Below are 18,641 nucleotides of genomic sequence, written 5' to 3'. Positions count from 1 at the left end.
GAACTGTCTACATGAGATTTCGAAAAACCACCCCATCCCTTTTTCTCACCCGTTAAAGCTGAATTTTCACACTTTTTGATAAAATTTTGCACAATTGACGTTCAAAATAAAAGGATAAATGCTGTCTAAATCTGATGTAGAGCTATGGAGCTATAAAGACAGGAAACGCCGGGGACTTCAGCTAGTCAAAAATATTTTATGATTTAGGGATAGTTGCTGTGATGGGTATTCCACAAGTATCATTGATGGTGATACTGGCAGACACGGGTGATTCGGGCTCGTTGAATTGCACCAGAACAAGCTCGTAGGTTATCACTGTTCCAGCAATCTAAAATATAAAAATATTATTGTTATTTTCTATAAAATTATAGCAATATTGTATGTAAGTTGTTAAATGGACGATTGACTGAAACTCAATGACGCAGGGAGGTGAAGATGATTCGCTCTAAAATACATAAGTATTAAAATCATGGAAAAAATAATAACAAATAAGGTCCTCGAATAAACGGTCTACCGATTAACTTTTGAAGCATCGCCGTATAGGGTGACCGAGACTGACCGGGGTGGAATAGGATAGCAAGGACAGATGAATAATTTCAAAAATATAAATACAAACCGTTAATATAAGTCCGCGTGTGATGTAGGAGAAATAGAAACCGTGAATATAAGTCCGCGTGTGATGTAGGAGAAATAGAAACCGTTAATATAAGTCCGCGTGTGATGTAGGAGAAATACAAACCGTTAATATAAGTCCGCGTGTGATGTAGGAGAAATAGAAACCGTTAATATAAGTCCGCGTGTGATGTAGGAGAAATAGAAACCGTTAATATAAGTCCGCGTGTGATGTAGCAGAAATAGAAACCGTTAATATAAGTCCGCGTGTGATGTAGGAGAAATAGAAACCGTTAATATAAGTCCGCGTATGATGTTGAAGAAATACAAACCGTTAATATAAGTCCGCGTGTTATGTAGAAGAAATTGAGGCCCGTTAGTGCAACTGTATCCGTGGTCACCTGGTCCAAAAATCGTTGCACCTGTAATTTTATAAACGAAATCTAATAATGCAGTAATAAGTAAATCAGAATGGTCAACAACAGTAAAAATACTTCTAAAAATGTACGAAATAACTCAATAACGAGTAAAGCATGCAGGTACTACGTATACGTATGGGGATATTCTAAATTATAAAATATTTTTGTATCGCAGGCATTAAAAAAACAGAAAAAATGAAATGATGTGTTAAGTTCACGCAGCGGTCATTAATGTCAGCGTAATAAGAGGACGTCACAGTAGTTCGTTTCTATGAAAGTATTTTTATAACACTTTCAAATTGACATCTTTTTTATAAATGAACACAGGGAAAAGTAAAGTAACGCAACCTCGATGCAGAAGGATTCAGAGCTGACAGAGTACAATGCCATGAGGGGTCTTCTAGCAGAGGTGTGGACCCGAGAAGCTGATAAGGACACGAACAGAAATCTGACCATCAGGAAGGTGAAAGAGAATACGAAGTAAATACCCGTTGTGATCCCACTGGAACAAAAAAAAACATTTTTATGCTATCACACTACAAGTCCCCAAAGTCCGAGGGACCCGGGAGCCTGATAAGGGCACGAACAGAAACCAGTCCATCGGAAAGGTGAAAGATAACACGAAGTAAATAATATCACTCTTATGCTATCACAATACAATACCCCCGAGTGGGGAGTTAATAGGACTACTGTATCATCACTATTGAAGAACTTTGGTTAGCAAGAGTTTGAGGAAGAAATGAGAAAATTATATAGGGTTTGAAGACTCTAGATCTGATCATGAATTGTAGCCATAAGCCATAGGTCTTGCTGACGACTTCTACTAATGAGCAATTTTTGAGAGAGTTGCCTTTTCGTTTCTAATATTGCATTATATGTACATCTACCTCTTTCTGGAAAGATTTAAACCGTGGGTTAGGTCCGTTCTCTTTTCTGCTGTGTTACGATAAAACCACGCAATCCGGGAGGCACGTCGTAACATCACTTATTTGATTCCACTCATAGAGATCTATCAACCCACATTAATAGATTTTTTTATAAATATGCTTTATTTTCGTAGTGGAAAATTAATAACTCAAAAATATCACGGCCAGATAGGTTTGTTCAAACCTTCAAAACCTCAATGGCCTCTTTTTGGGTTGCATGATTTTTTCATAACCGTCATAATAGGGGTACCGCATTTTGTCAAAATGAGGGGTGCCGCAAGGATTGGTATTGGGCCCAATATTGTATACATTCTACATAAATATCATAGTCTTGTCTATGATTTGACTCAATAGCCGTTTTTGACAGCACCGTAAATAATATCAATATAGTGTCAATAAAACAACCTAATAACATAACCCGCTTAAAAAAACAATATATAGTGATACGCTAGACAAAGTGGCAGTATTTGTGACGGTGGCAGTGAAATTAATCATTTGTAAATTGAAGTGCAAAAAGAGTATTGTCATTGTAACCCAAAATCAACTTTGGTGAAAACATACAATAACCATAGACAATACAAAACTATTTCGCCATAGACAATTTACATAAATTAATATATACTTAGGGGCATTTTTGTTCCAACATTAATAAAAATATAATTAATAAACCAAAAAAAAAAAAAAAAAAGAAATAGAAAATGGCAAATACAAGAGGAAAGGGAGTTATAACGGAAACCGAAGAAAAATTTAACATTGATAAAATTATACAGATTATTGAAAAAAAATTTGAATCCATGAAAAAAGAAATTATATCAAAAATTGAAAAACAAACCCAGGACACTCAAAAAAGCATTGATTTTATGAGTAGTCAGTACGATGAACTAATAAAAAAACTAGAAATAACAATTATACAAAATAAAAAAATTGAAAATGATTTTGAAAACATAAAAAAGGAACACCAGGAAAAGAATATCATTATTAAACAACTTGAAATAAAAATTTCAGACCTCGAATACAAATCTCGGTCTAATTTCTTAGAAATAGCGGGCATTCCCCAAAAAAATGGAGAGCAGCAGATGGAGATAGTAAAAAGAGTTGCGGCGGCGGCAGGAATGGAAATCCAGCACAATGATATAATTGATATAAAAAGGACACATGATAGAAGGAACAATGCGCCACCGAAACTGCTAGTGGAATTTGCGGAAAAAAAGACAAGAGACAATCTTCTTTCTAAAAGGAAAAATATTAATTATGCAGCTATAAAAGATATCTCCACCGAACCAATCTATATTGCAGAGGAATTGAGCCCATATCAAAGGGAACTGCTCTGGAAAACGAAAAAATCTGCCAATGAAAAAATGTACTCCTACGTTTGGTTCAAAGATGGAAAAATAATGACGCGAAGAATGCCAACCGAAAAAATAATTTATATAAAACATGTAGATGATATAAAAAATATTGTATAACAAAAGGGCACAAAAACGATTACGAAAAAAAATATAAAAATGGCTGACATTATATTAACCTCGGAACCAAATGATCTATCGAATTTAAATAACAACTCTTTCAATATACTACACAAAAACATAAGAAGCATAAGAAAAAATTTTGATGAATTGCAAATTTTATTGAAATATTTAAAAGTTAATTTTCAAATAATAATACTTACTGAATGTTGGATAAATCATAAATACATGAAATTGGAAATTGCTGGATATACAACCTACTCAAGTTTGAATAACAAAAAACAAAACGATGGTGTAATTATATACATTAAAAATGAAATAAAAGCCGAAGTTGAAGAAATTATTATCACAAATGCCAATTGTTTAAAAATTAAAATCAGTAAAGAAAAAGCTATATTAGCAATCTATCGATCGCCCTCAACAAGAAACATCGACCCATTCCTTAAATCCGTAGACGAGGAACTCTGCCTTCTTAAAGAAACGAAAAACATATTTATTATTGGAGATGTAAATATAAATATTTTAGAAAATGGACACCCTAAGCGAATTCAATATCTGCAGATGCTAGCATCCCATGGACTGGAAAGCTTAATAAATGTTTCTACTCGAAAAGTGGACAACAGTGAAAGTTGCATAGACCATATAATGAGTAAAACAAAAGACATTACTCAAACTGTTGTATTTAATTCAACTATAACCGATCATTATACAACAATGCTTTCAATAAAAATAAACAAGTCAAATAAAATGAAGAAAAAACCATTAACAACAGAAAAAACAGAAATCAACTGGAATATCATTAAACATAATCTACAATGTACCGATTGGAAAAAACTGCAAAGTATGAACAATACAAATGATGCATGGAATTATTTCATAGAACTTCTTCAGAATAATATACTATCTAATACCACAAAAATCACTAAGAAAATCTCACACAAAAATGTACATATTAAACCATGGATTACACAGAATGTTATAAACTGCATAAGAAAAAGAGACGAGTTACACAAGAAACATAAAAAAATTCCATACGATATACACATGTTAAGATACTACAAAAGATACAGAAACATTTGCAAAAAAGTTATTATGTATACAAAAGAAACCTACTATAAGAAAAAAATTGTAGATTGTAAACAAAATCCCAGGAAAATGTGGCAAATAATAAATGAAATAACCAGTTCTAAATCTGCCAACGTTACATCAATTGACGTGCTGAATATAAACAATGTTCCCAGGACATACGCTGATAATCCTGACCAAATACTTGAATACGTCAATAATTTTTTCATAAATATAGGATCAAATCTAGCAAAGCAAGTTACAAAATGTAACGAAGATGTACAAATAAACGAACCACCTGAGCAAGGAAATCAGCTCAATTTTAAACAAATTACAGCTGACGATATCAAAAACACAATTTCTTCTTTAAAATCAAATATTTCTTCGGGGGAGGACACAATCTCAACCAACGCAATAAAATATCTCTGTAAAGAACTTATCGAACCACTTACATACTTAGTCAACATGTCTATAACGAATAGCATATTCCCTACAGCCCTCAAAAAAGCGATTGTTATACCAATATTTAAACAAGGATGTAAAAATGACATAAACAATTACCGACCAATAAGCCTACTAAATGCATTTTCAAAAATATTGGAAAGAATACTAAAAAAACAACTCTTATCCTACTTAGAAGACAATAAAAAATTATCAAAAACTCAGTATGGATTTAGGGAGAACTTAAGTACTAGTGACGCCATAGAAAAAATTACCGATATGATCACTAAAAGTTTAGACAGTGGAGAAAAAACTTTGGCAATCTTCATAGACTTACAAAAGGCTTTTGACACAATAGATCACAAAATACTTTTTTCAAAACTTTCAAAAATTGGTATGTCATGTACAACACTAAACTTACTAAAAAGCTATATGACGGAGCGTACACAGAGCGTCCAAATTAACAAGAGAAAAAGCAAACCTCTCCTAATCAACCATGGAGTACCACAAGGAAGCGTACTAGGTCCGATATTATTTTTAATATACATTAATGATATCTGTAACCTAGAAACAAGAGGAAAAATCATTAGTTTTGCTGATGACACAGTAATTTTATTTAAAGAAAAAGATTGGATAAATACCTACAAAGAAGCTGAACACGGACTTGGTCTCCTGCAAAACTGGCTTAAAAGAAACTCCCTGACGCTTAATGTCAATAAAACAAAATATCTGACATTTTCTAAAACAGCCAGAGGGCAGCCGTCAGAGGACCTTAATCTCAAATTACATTCATGCCAAGGAATTTATCAAAAAAATCAAGGCTTATCATGCCTCTGTCCCACTATAGCACACTCCAAAAGCATCAAATATCTTGGAATTGAAATTGATGATAATCTCCGTTGGAACTCACATATAGATGTAATTACAAAAAAACTAACCAGGTACATATACTTCTTTAGAAACATTCGCAATATCCTCAATATAAACGATATTAAAAAAGTATACTATGCTTTGTGTCAATCACAAATAGAGTACGGAATAACTGGATGGGGGTCTGCCTTGAGCACTCACACAGAGCGGCTCAATATAGCACAAAAAGGAGTATTAAAGACTATACTGAAAGTTCCGCTTAGAACTCCGACAGAAGAAATATTCAAAAACTTCAATGTTTACAATGTACAGAAACTATATTCAAAAAATATTTTATTTAAACTGAAAAAAAACATATCCGAATACTCCACTGCCCAACATAAATACACAACCAGGGCAAAAAGCGAAAATATCCTGATTACTCCCAGTTTAAACACATCCTTTGGACAGAGAAATAATAAATTCCATGCTATAAAATTGTTCAATGCTCTACCAAATGAAACCAAAAAAATAAACGAAATGAGTATATTTAAAACAAAAGTCAAAACATGGCTTAGAGATCAAAGTAACAATCAACTTACAAACATTATGAAGACAATGTAAAGACAATTCAAAACTAAATACAAAAATTTAAGAAAAACTACAGGCCGCCTCAGAACAGGAAACCCTAGTGAGGAGGACTGTGAAAAAAATACAAAAAATATACTTATATTATACTTTAAACCTACATAATGTACAAATTTTGCTATTGATATTAATAAAAAAAAAAAAAAAAAAATGATATAGTAAAAATGCTAAAAAATTACAAAATAAGACTGTTTACAGATGATGTACTGATTTATATTGCGGACGATAAGTATAAGAAAGCATTAAAAAATATAAATAGTTACTTGGTTACTGTGTCAACATGGCTCAAACTAAATATATTTTAACTAAACGTGGACCCAAATGCTTATATTGCTGAAGAAATCATAAAAAATAGAATAAATTAAATATCTGGGTTTCAAGGCTCTCAAAGTTGAACTTCTCAAAAGATTCAGATTATACAATTAAAAAAAGCAATAAGAATAATACTGATACACACCGATAAGAGGCATGCTAAAGGAGCTACATTTTAGTACAGAGAAGCAAACTATAAACTTGAATGTATTAATTTTTATACATAAGATAAATATAGGGATTTTGTCTAAGGAAATGAAAGGAAAAATAAATTGAAATCAAGAGATACACGGACATGAGACGAGAAATGCAAAGCAAATTAGATTGCCCGCAAGGAAGAAATATAGCACCAAGAAATCTCTGATGTACCAGGCCGTTCAACTCTATAACAAATTCCCTAATGAAATTATTGAGATTAAAAATATGATTTATTTTAAAAACGAATTAAAAAAGTATGTCCAACTCAAATATTGATGTTATGTTTTTGTTTAAATTCAAAATGTTTAAAGATATGTTGTGTTTGTCAATATTAGCATACCCGAGGATGTGTGCAGGCTAACTGAGGATTAGTAAAATAAATTAGACGGCAGTTTTGAACCATAATTTAAAATTATAAAAAAAATTCTAAATTTTTAAAGATTTTCTCACCCATCCACAATTTTACCACAAGGAACTTCATCTTCGTCGTGGACGGAACTGAAAAAATTATAAATTAGATAAATGTTTTGATATTAATGATGTAACGTGAGACATAATATTCAATGAATTTTTCAACTCCATTTTTTTCTCTTTTACTTATTCAATAATATTATTACTCAATTAATATCAACAGTTTATATATAATCAAGGTGAAAATACATTGCTTATAATAACGATTTGCAGCTAGACGACTATTACTGTAGTTATTATATTATTAACATGATGTTATCACTCCACGTCTATATGAATAAAGACAAAATCACGTTTGATTATTCCATAAAAATAGTTTAGCGTTAATCATGTTTGAATTACAATTTATCGCTAAAGAATTCTATATAAAATTTATTAAACCACTTCAACACCCTTTATAATCCATGTCTGACAATCCATACTTAATTTAATTATGACATAAAATATTTATAAATCAAACTGAATGGTACAATTTAATAATTATTATTATCTGTCATATTAATAAATTCAAACTGTAAACTTCACCCGCCATAAAATATCCATATTTTTGATATTTTTTCCATGGCGGGTGAAATAATACAAAAAAAATTAGTTTGCATAAAAAAAAGAATTTAACTGATGGTCATTGATAAATTAACAAAAATGGATAATTTAACAGAAACATGGAAAACACTCTTTAAATCACATTGTCAATGATTCCATAATTTCTGTGCTGACTGAAACTTACTCTAAAGAATTGAAAAGCTGAAGGCAGATGATGTAAAGGTTGTTGCAAAAGGAGAGCAAAACTATTTCGTTGATGGCTTCATCCATTTTCCTGACCAGCTGCGCCAAGTGCGCGTATTCACTTCTTGTCCCTCTCCAAAATTGTTCTGGTAAATCCTGTAACCAAATTTCAGAGAAAACCAAGAGGTCAGACACGTAAATTCATAAATAATTTTGATTACCGTTCAAAAGCGTTTACATTAATCTGATCAAAACAAAAATTGGTATGGAATCGTTCTTAGGGCCAGTTGTTTTACAGAATTTGAACAATGAACTAAATTTGAAAGTTGATTTTTAAGTTCTCTAAAGGTAATTCAAGTTCTGTTATTATACTATACTATACACTGTTGGTCAGTTGTTTCACACAACTGAAATGATAGCAGAACTCGAATAGATCTTTCACATACCTTTAAAATTAACTTTGAAATTTGATGAATTGTTCAAATTATATTAAATAACTGGCCTTTTTGGGTTGGTATTATAATGAATTGGTATATCTGGAAAAGAAGTCGGTTAAAAATAGTAGTTTTAACCAAACCTTTCCAATGGTTGAATCCAAGCACTCGTTTAGTTTGTCAAAGCCGTGTGATAATCCTTTACTTATCAACATTTATTTTTATTTATTTAAGTATATTTATATACGCCTAAAAAGGCTTTTACATAGAAGTGATACATGATGCAGTGTACATAGGAGGATATCTGTATTATACAGGAGATACTGACAGTAAATAGATGTAATCCATTGTAAAGAAGGTACAAAATACACAATTGTAAAATTGTGATTACAAGTATAATGAGAAAATATAAAGAAATAATAAAAAAAACTAAATATGAAGCATTATTAGTAAAACGTAAGAGTAACATAAAGTAAAAAAGAAATTACAACAACACTACATATAAGACAAATCATTAAAACTAATTTACCAACGCTACTCTAATTTTTAGGATTCGACAAAGTGTTGGTATAGATTACGCTTGATTCTATAAATGGAGTCGGTAAATATATCAATAGCACCCCCATACTTGTTGCCCAGATCATGCATCCTATTGGTCAGTGAGTGTGTCTGATAGTTGGTCGTGCATGTATTACAGAATAATGTTAAATAATGAATAAATCAAATTAAATAATGAATGAATAAATCAAATTAAATAATGAATGAATAAATTAAAAATAATAATTAATAAATCCATGAAGTTCCAAACCTTTCCAATGGTTGCGTCCAAGCACTCGTTTAGTTTATCAAAGCCGTGTGATAATCCAATACTTATCAACATAATGAATAAATCCATGAAATTCCAATAGAAAGTCGCAGCAAAATTCAAGTACTGAAAAAAAGTATAAATTAACTTTCCAAAATAATTCCAACAATATTATTTCTGGTCGTTACGATAAAAAATATTTACAAATCTCTGTTCAATTTTGAGAAATACTTAAAGGTTTTACGACAAACTTTAGTTACCTATTCTTGATTGTATTGAATCAGCTGCCCAAAATAACTAGAACGTGTAAAACGTTCTTTAATATTTCAGGATGATAAAAACAAAATGATTTTGAGAAGGTACCTGCAAAAAAACAGCTTTCCAAAGCTTATACGGTGTGTAAAAAAATATTTGAGGATATGCCATGACGTAGAAACCTTCACTTATAGATTTTTCCTTCTCGCAGCCATAAACCAAGATCACTCCAGAACAGATACTGAGTAGATGTTCCACTGAAAAAAATCCAAGTACTTAGAACCATAGACAATTATTTCAATGTAGTTGTATCAATTTAAATATTATTTAAAATACCAACCAAATGCCACGGAGAGCAAGAAGGAGCTTAGTAATTTGAATTTGGTTCTGAGGGTTCTTCCCCGCGGTTCTCTTGGCGGTCTCCTCAACTCTTCTCTAGATATAGCATGGCTGAGACGTGGCCAGGAGGGGGCCAGCCGAAGAAACATTACCTGGATTAGAAACGTACTCCCGTAGAAAACCAGCATTCCTAAACAGACGAATTAAAATGCACACTGACACATTGTAAGATCACAATATGTTTATACGAGTATATATGAAATTTGAGTGAAGAGAATAATGGAAATTTAACCTCTTAACGAAGCTTTACTGGTATAATGGAAAACAAAACTATCTTGGTGAATTTGGTATGAGCCTTAAATTTTCTAGTAATTTACTCTGCTATAAAAACATTATTTATATTAGGGTCTCATTTAAATAGTTTTTTAAAAATATTAATTTGTGTACGTGCATTCCAGCGTTTAAAATTATAAAGAACTCACAACGATTGTATATCCGTGATTTAATGGAAAATTATTCACTGATTCAAACCGAAAAGCAAAATAATTATAGCCACCATTCTTGTTCGAAAATTGTTCAAAACAGTTTGCGTACAGTGAGTGCGTCCATAATTGGAAAAAATATTTCCCTTTGTTCGTGTCATGATTGATTCTGTCATTTTTTGTGTACCACATTTTCATATTTCATACAGCATTATCATGACGCCCGCGGCGCATTTCCCATTGAGTACAATATTCCGTTCCGCAATAACGATACCAACATATATTTAAAAATAAAATAAAATCCTACTCCTCGCAGGGTTGCGAATTCTTATAGTTATTATTAAAATAATTAATACTTTCCGAAATTATGAACGTCCAGTCCCATTATAAAAATGCGCACCACGCAGGAGAAGCACAGCAAGCCTCCTCCTGTCAATACCACCAAAGTGAAGAAGAAACGCCAACAACGCCATTTGAATCTGAAAATAAATACCTTCACAGATTTTAAAATCTCTTTATTTTCAGTATAAATCAAGGAATATCGCATTTCTCAACTGTCATATACTTTAATAATATACTATCGTATATTTTAAGGGTAAAACTAATAGTAATTATATATATATTATCAAAACAAATCGTTGTGAACACAAAATTGATTGAGTGAAGAGCTAGTTTGATACCAGTCGACAATCGCTTTCAAAATAACACGACCTTATTAAGTAGTGGAGGCACACGAAGATTTGAACTTAAATACAGGTAGCTCATTATCAAAACGATATAATATAATATTTTGAATCAGATTCCCAATCATTGAGCCATATTAAATGTAGAAAGAATGATTTGATCACAAATATAGGTAACTTATTTTCAAAACCATGTAAGATATATTTTAAATCAGATTTGTATTCATCGAGCAATACAGAAAATGGAAAGGATGTTTATATGACAATAAAACAATAACATTTTCTGATACGGTTAAGTAATAAGCAATCTGCAAAACATAAAAAACTCACTTTAAACCAGATGTGTCATTTCCGAGAATGCCAACGACTGGCATGAGACCAAAGGCTTGCCCCAAAAACAGGGTGGAGGCAATGGCTCTGTGAAATGTGTCTTCATTAAATCGTCCAGGTTCCAATGCGGTTTGGTCCAAAAATATCTCTGGAAGTAAAACAAAAGATTTGTTTCTCTAGTCAGGAATTTTACTTTTCTCCGATTTGGCAAGTCTCCCGCGGTCTTCAGTCAACTGGAAGAGCTTTTCCGCACATTGGACACTTGTCCCAGGAAAGTATATTGGTATAATTCGTTGTTATAAGTATAGTTAACAATTATGGTTTCGACAGCAGAGATCCAATTTGGATACGTTTTTTCTTTCCTTATACTATTCTTTAGCCATAAACCATCTCCTTTGTCCTTCCACCTTTGGATTTCATTTAAATCTTTCCGTTTTAACTATTCATTCAGTAGTTTATTTTTAAAAAATGGCTTACCGTCCAATACGATTATTTGTTTTGAGTGGACCATTTTGTTTTCAGCTACAAGAAGAGATCTGGAAAATGCATTAATAATTAATATGTTTTCTCTTGTTTTTACAATGACGTAAAATTATTTCATTTGGATATCTCATATTATTACATTATTTATGAATTATTTTATTAGCGCCAGGCAAATCTACGACTGGAAAAATATGCTCCATGGCTGCCGACTCCAATTTTAATAAAAAATTACTGATATTTATACATACATTTAAAAGTAATGTAAAAGGTATAAGCGACATTTGCATTTTTCATTGAAAATACAACAAAATCATAATTTCATAATGTCAAATGCAGTACCGCTGAGAAATTTATATCCATTTTGTTCTATGGTTTACCAGTATTTATGGTAAAAAATAAACGAGATATTAAACATTTTAGTTTTTAAATTAATAGTAATGATGATACTTCATACCTGTGGATAATTTGATTTGTTGGTCTCGCTGTTGCCCACTGATAAGAGAAACGATTCACGTCGGGCATTCGGGGCTTCCTCAAACCATGCCCTTTGTTTTGGGTTATATGATTTTGCATTTCGACTCTTCGCCACATTGTTTTCAATGAATTTGACAACAGTCAATAAAAGTATTATTATTTAAATATAAATTATTACTCAAAAGTACCAATATTTTTGTGACTTTACTTAACACTATAATATTATGAAAATGAACACGCTGTGGCGGGTTGGGTCTCTATTGTGAACATTTATCTAGTTGTTTACATATTAAGACAACAGCACAAGAGAAAATGTATTTTTACTTTTTGTTTAGTCCGTATTTAATTTAAATAAAGACTTGTTAAAGTTTCTATCCGAACGACAACAATTACACAAGTGAAAGAAAACTTGCAATTTCTTTCAATTTAAATAGAACTTTACCAAGCTAACATTTTCCAAGTCCATCTAATGCAAACTCAGCTAGGGTCATAATAAACATTTGTACGACAATGTGTACTCAAGCTGACGCAGGTGATTATGGTAAATTCATGTAAAACTTGTCAACAAGGACATGGCCTGTGTGTGTTTGTAGGGCAGTAGATTGTGTGCAACGTAAAATGCAAATTGATCTTTATCACCTATCATTAGGGTGCAAGTACATGAAAAGTGTTTATAGTTATCCCACTTCACGTAAAGGAATTCCGTGAAAACAAGTTGTTTATCAAAACAATTCACAGGTTGCTTTCAAAGGTCAATATTTAAATGGCGTTGTTTTGTTACAAAATTATTTGTTAACTAAAACTATTTAATGAAATTTTTGACGTCACTACACGAACGATTTTTATGTGGAAATATCTAGGAGTTGTCAAAATTTTAGTTATTTATTTTATAATTTGATATCTTACTACTAGATATCTTTTAGAAAATGTTTGTTTATTTTTTATTTTATGTTATATAAACAAATAGTTCATGATTTACAGAGATGAAACAATATACAGGAATAAGATACTTCAAGTTGGGTACCTATGATATGTTTCCTTGTAATATCTGCTAAGTGGTATGTTTATTCCTTAATTACCAGGTGACGTGTGTAGTATATAGGTGTGTATGTGTAATGTATATGTGTATGTGTATATGTGTGTGTGTCTGTATGTATGCGCATTGAACACTTTAAATTATTGACATGATGCCACGTTTGAATTTGGGTAGTGAATCCGAAAAAATGTTAATTTTAGAGTTTAGTCAACTATTATTTAGAGTATGAAGAGCTCGCTTAATTGGTGAGTTAGATGCTGCATTTGTTTTATAATAGGCGTGTGGAATATAACTGTGTGTCGTGTACGTCTCAAAGATATGGTAAAATTAATAAGGGTCAGAAGTTCGGTACAGTCGATGTTATTTTTTAAAACTCTGTGAATAAATATTGAGTCAGCTACTACTCATCTTTGCTGCAATGTTTCAAATGTACGTTCAAAGTTATTGTAGAATTTGGAGGTAATATACTTTCTTTCTCTCTGCGACTTGGTTTGGAGGCACGTGCGATGCATTTGGTTTATACAACTTGTACACCTCATACAGTCAGACGTTTGTACTGCCTTATTACATTGGTTGCAGGTAGAACTCATGGTGGGTAAATTTTGGCAACAATATTATCACTGTGATGACTATTTACTTCAAAATCGATTTCTGCAACGTAATGTTACTAAATCCACTCAACTTCGTCACTTTTCAAATTTGTTAAATTATTTCCAAGCAAACAGAAAGGCGTCGTTGTGTGCAAAATGTTCACTATAACATAATATTTTAAATTAATTTAGGGAGCAGAGTAAAAGACAACTGTCACTTGATTGTAGGTAATAGATGTATGTATGATATTGCCGATGATACTGCAATAATAGTACAAGGTAAAACATGGGAAGATACAATAAGTAAAGCCATATTGCAATAGTCAAAGATTGGCTAGACAGAAATCTTCTTAGTCTAAATATGAGAAAACCGTTTTTATTCCCTTCTATAATTCCCAAAAGGCATCCCCTAAAAATAATCCTAACCTGAAGTTCCATAATGTTAATTGTAACTCCGAGACATGCTCAAACTGCGAAGATGTAAAATTAGGAAATTGTTTCAAATACCTAGGTGTAACTATTGACTGTCAACTCAAATGGACTTATCACACTGAAAAAACTGTCAATAAACTGAGGCACCTAATTTACATATTCAAACGCATGAGCAATATCGTTAACATAAGAACCATGAGGCTTGTTTATGATGCATTGGTACTTTTATCCATTTCCTACGGAATAATCGCCTGGGGAGGAACATACAATAACCGTGTGAAACCTCTAGAAATTATTCAGAAGTCTATCATTAAGATAATGCACCAGAAGACCAAGACATATCCCTCCGATTAATTGTTTAAGGAAACTGACATTATGGAACTAAGGCGGATCTACTGTGTCCAATATCTTAAATTTAAATACACTCGTCCTTATAATTTCTGTAAAAATCCAAATCGTTCTAGCCAGAGACACAACATATTCACTACAAAACTAGGCTAGCCCAAAGACACATTAACTATATTGGCCCAAAATTGTTTAATTCCTTGCCGAGTTCCATCAAGATGTGCCAAAACCTAAACTAAATGTCCAAAGCTGGGTAAAAAAGTATCTGGAAGTGAGAGAATTTTTCTATAAATTATACTACGAATATGATACCTATATATGATAATATGTTACCATCTAAATTAAAAAAAAAGTTTAACTTCTTTTAAACTGTTTTTTTTAAATTAAATACGCAAAAACTCCAGTAAAATCATATTAAACTAACTATATGTACTATATATATATTTTTTCTTTATTCATATATTTTTTTTCATTTAAACTATAGATAATGTAACCACCACTCTTTTGAATACATACCTTATAATGCCCACGCACAGGCTTCGCCTTTGTGGGATTTTTTTGTTACTGCATTATATTTTGTATAATTATATATGTACTTGTATGTATAAAAAAATTGCTGGTAAAAAAATATATATTTATTGATTAAAAAAATATATAAAATTTAAAATGTCCACATTTATTTATTTTTTGTCAAAACATGATTTTGAAATATTACAAAACAATTCTTATGTTTTCCAAGTTGTAAAATGGGAATTCCAGCAATTTTGTTGAACTACAGCACTCTTTTACATGAAACGAATTTGCTTAAATTGTCCGACAGAAGGATTTTCACTGACTTAGTATTTCCATATGAAATGCTAAATGATGCATTTGGTAGTCTAGAATTGTTTGCATTGTTAAGCTTTCGGATTCCAATACGTAATTTTAGAAGTCGGGATTTATTTCAGTGCAGAAATTATGGTACCAACTACCATATGCATTCCTCATTGCCCCGAATACTTACGGAGGGAAATAATTATACCGAGTCAGTGGACATCTTTAATTTATCAATAAAGATATACAATAGTTTGTAACTGAGATTGTTTATTTGCGTATAATAAATATGTACTGTATTGACGGTCAGTGGTTGCGTTGACATCGCGTTTGGGTCCCACTCAAGCGTGTTCGATTTCTCGGCTGGCCCAGTCCTCCATACGACAAAAGTAACATTTTCCGCTTACTGTGGCGGTAGTAGGAGATTTTCAAATATTGTCAGGTTATTAGTAATCCGGGAACTTTTGTTTTTCTTTGAAAAAAAAAAGAAAAGATTTTTTTATTCGTATGTAAATGGCTTTAACGGGAGTAATAAATAAATAAATAAAAAATTCTTGTGAAAATGTCAGGCAAATTATCAATGAATATTTCGGACCTTTTTTTCAATGAATATTTATGACCTTTTTTTCTTACCGCCGCACAGTGGTCCCTCGGTAGGTCATGGCCATAAAATATTGATGACCTCATTAAAAGGTTTTTATTGTACGTACCTAAGTCTTGCCTAATTACCAAACTAACTGCATGTATAAATACAATCCCGGTTTGCCAATGATTTTATTAGTATTTCGGCTTCGAAAGTGATCTGATTGCTGGAAGTGATAAATTACTATTATCAGAGCCCTTATTAGTCACCGTGTTTACCGTTGCTAATTTGTTGTAATATTTTATTTGTGAGTGTTGTTTTACAGTGGAATTTCAAGTTGAAGGTATGTTAAATTATATGTATAATTTTTTAAATTTATAAATAGATAGGCTTTTGAATTGTACGTCTGCTACGCGCGTATAAATTTATTGGTTATATTTAAATTTGTATTTGTGTTTCCATAAACTTTTAACTACTTTACCAAACGATTCCACTAGTGTTATTTAATGAAAAATGTTCTTTAGAATTAGCAGTTTATTAGATACTTTTTTTACCGCACATTCATGCTCTGTTCTTAATTATGGGTCATCTACGCCGTTCGTAAACCGTCGTAGAAGTTACGGTCTACGAAAAAACATACGTATGGTTGGTAAAATCGGTTTATGTACGCGTCATCCAAGCGCCGCACGCCGGTTTGCGACGTTCTACGTAAAAATCATATATACATATAGTTTTGAATTTAAAATAAACGATTAGAATTTAAAGCAAAATCTCTTAATTTTATCAATTATTTTATCATTACCAAATTAAACATCTCTATTACCATAAATTCCTGCACAATTGCAATAAACACTCCATGCATAGTACTTGAAAATTATTTAAGTAATTAGTTATACGTTTACGTACTGAATAATTTCAAAAATATCAATAAACCATTACTTGAGAAATTAGACAATAAGTATCTCTACTGCATTGGCAAATATCACATTCATTATTAATATAAATTAATACCTGGAAAATAAAATTAAGTGACAGTGTAAATTATTAAGGGAATAACACAATATACTAATAATATGGGTTATTTCCAATACTAATTAGTAAAATAAATCGAAATTTTAACAAGTCATTGAAAACAGATAATAATGCTAGTACCAAACAATTTGAAATTTAAGTCCTCGAGCAATTAAGGTGGAAAAACCCTTTGGAAAAACAGCTATCTAGCAGTTTAACGGGACTTTATTGTGATTATGTAATAAATTAAATAAAAAGTCCTAAAATATACACATAATTATATTATTAGCATTCACCAACCATTCAAAATATATAAACCCTTTATAAAATCAACCATAAACAATTTTACACACATTTAATAGTTTTAAATAATTAATAAAGTCATATATGTATATATAGTTAACAAAATAATTGTTTTTATTAAGTATTAATCAACAAAACGCATTTTAAAATACAATAGCATATGATTTGATTGTTTATCACAACGTCAACATGCTATAACCGCCCTCCCTTGAGCGCTGGCCCACTGTGGCCGATGAAAAATTAAAAGTGAAACAGCGTTTTTTTATATATTTTTTTATATATTTAATAGTTAAAGAAATATAAATATTTAACTTTCTAACTAAATACATAAATAGAAGCTATGTAATATTAATACATGTAACAATAACACAAATTATTAATTATATATTAATAATTCTTTACAATGATAATTTTTTCATTTTTATTGTAAATAATTTTTTTTATAATAATACATATTTTTTTACAATAACACATAATTCTTAATTATATATTACTAATTATTCTACATTAGAGGACATTTTCGTTCACTTATCTTACGAATGAACAGGTTAAAAAAAGTATTTTCTCGATTCTCCGTTTTGAGTCTATCAGGAACGAGGTGAAAATAAAATTAACGAATATAAAAAGAAAATATTTAGATAATAAATAAATGCTGTGTCAATAATTCATTCTCATAGTCATAATAATAACAAAGGAGGTTATTGCACAAATTAAGGCCCGGAATCCGGACTAATCTAATTCTAGAAGACATGCTTGGAATGATAAAATTTCCCAAAAGGTTAAAAAACTTAAGGTTAATATAACAATATAACTATGGTAAAATAATACTCAATTTTCTTGGACTAATTTTAAAAGTATATTATTGGAGAGGAAGATAATAATAATAAATCTAGACACATGTAACTGTCTCAACTAGGAATCTGTCAGGAATCCTATGATCTCTGTCGATTGCAAGTTGAGACCGTTACCTCATTTTCTTGTTCTGTTTCACGTGTCGTTTATATTTATTACTATTATCTTCTTCTTCAATGATAAAATAATACAGTTTATTTGATTGCAAACAAAGAACCGGGAAGAGGCATTTTGGTGCCTGAGGTGCTTCAGAAAATA

General features: G+C 31.1%; 1 protein-coding gene across 1 annotated transcript; it reads right to left on the bottom strand.

The window, feature by feature from the left end:
* Positions 1–196: 196 nt before the first annotated feature.
* Positions 197–9,447, bottom strand: LOC149416867 (gustatory receptor for sugar taste 64f-like). Its single transcript, XM_089641335.1, has 6 exons — positions 9,376–9,447; positions 8,135–8,289; positions 7,387–7,434; positions 1,380–1,533; positions 945–1,034; positions 197–328 (listed from the first exon to the last, which is right to left on the bottom strand). Exons 1-6 carry the CDS (start codon positions 9,445–9,447, stop codon positions 197–199), a joined length of 651 nt encoding a protein of 216 aa, XP_089497461.1.
* Between the last annotated feature and the right edge of the window lie 9,194 nt (positions 9,448–18,641).

This window comes from Hesperophylax consimilis, chromosome 16, assembly GCF_061612785.1.
Source record: "Hesperophylax consimilis isolate HC1 chromosome 16, BYU_Hcon_1.0, whole genome shotgun sequence".
Classification (NCBI taxonomy): Eukaryota; Metazoa; Arthropoda; class Insecta; order Trichoptera; family Limnephilidae; genus Hesperophylax; species Hesperophylax consimilis.
This window is presented reverse-complemented; position numbering and strand designations above follow the sequence as displayed.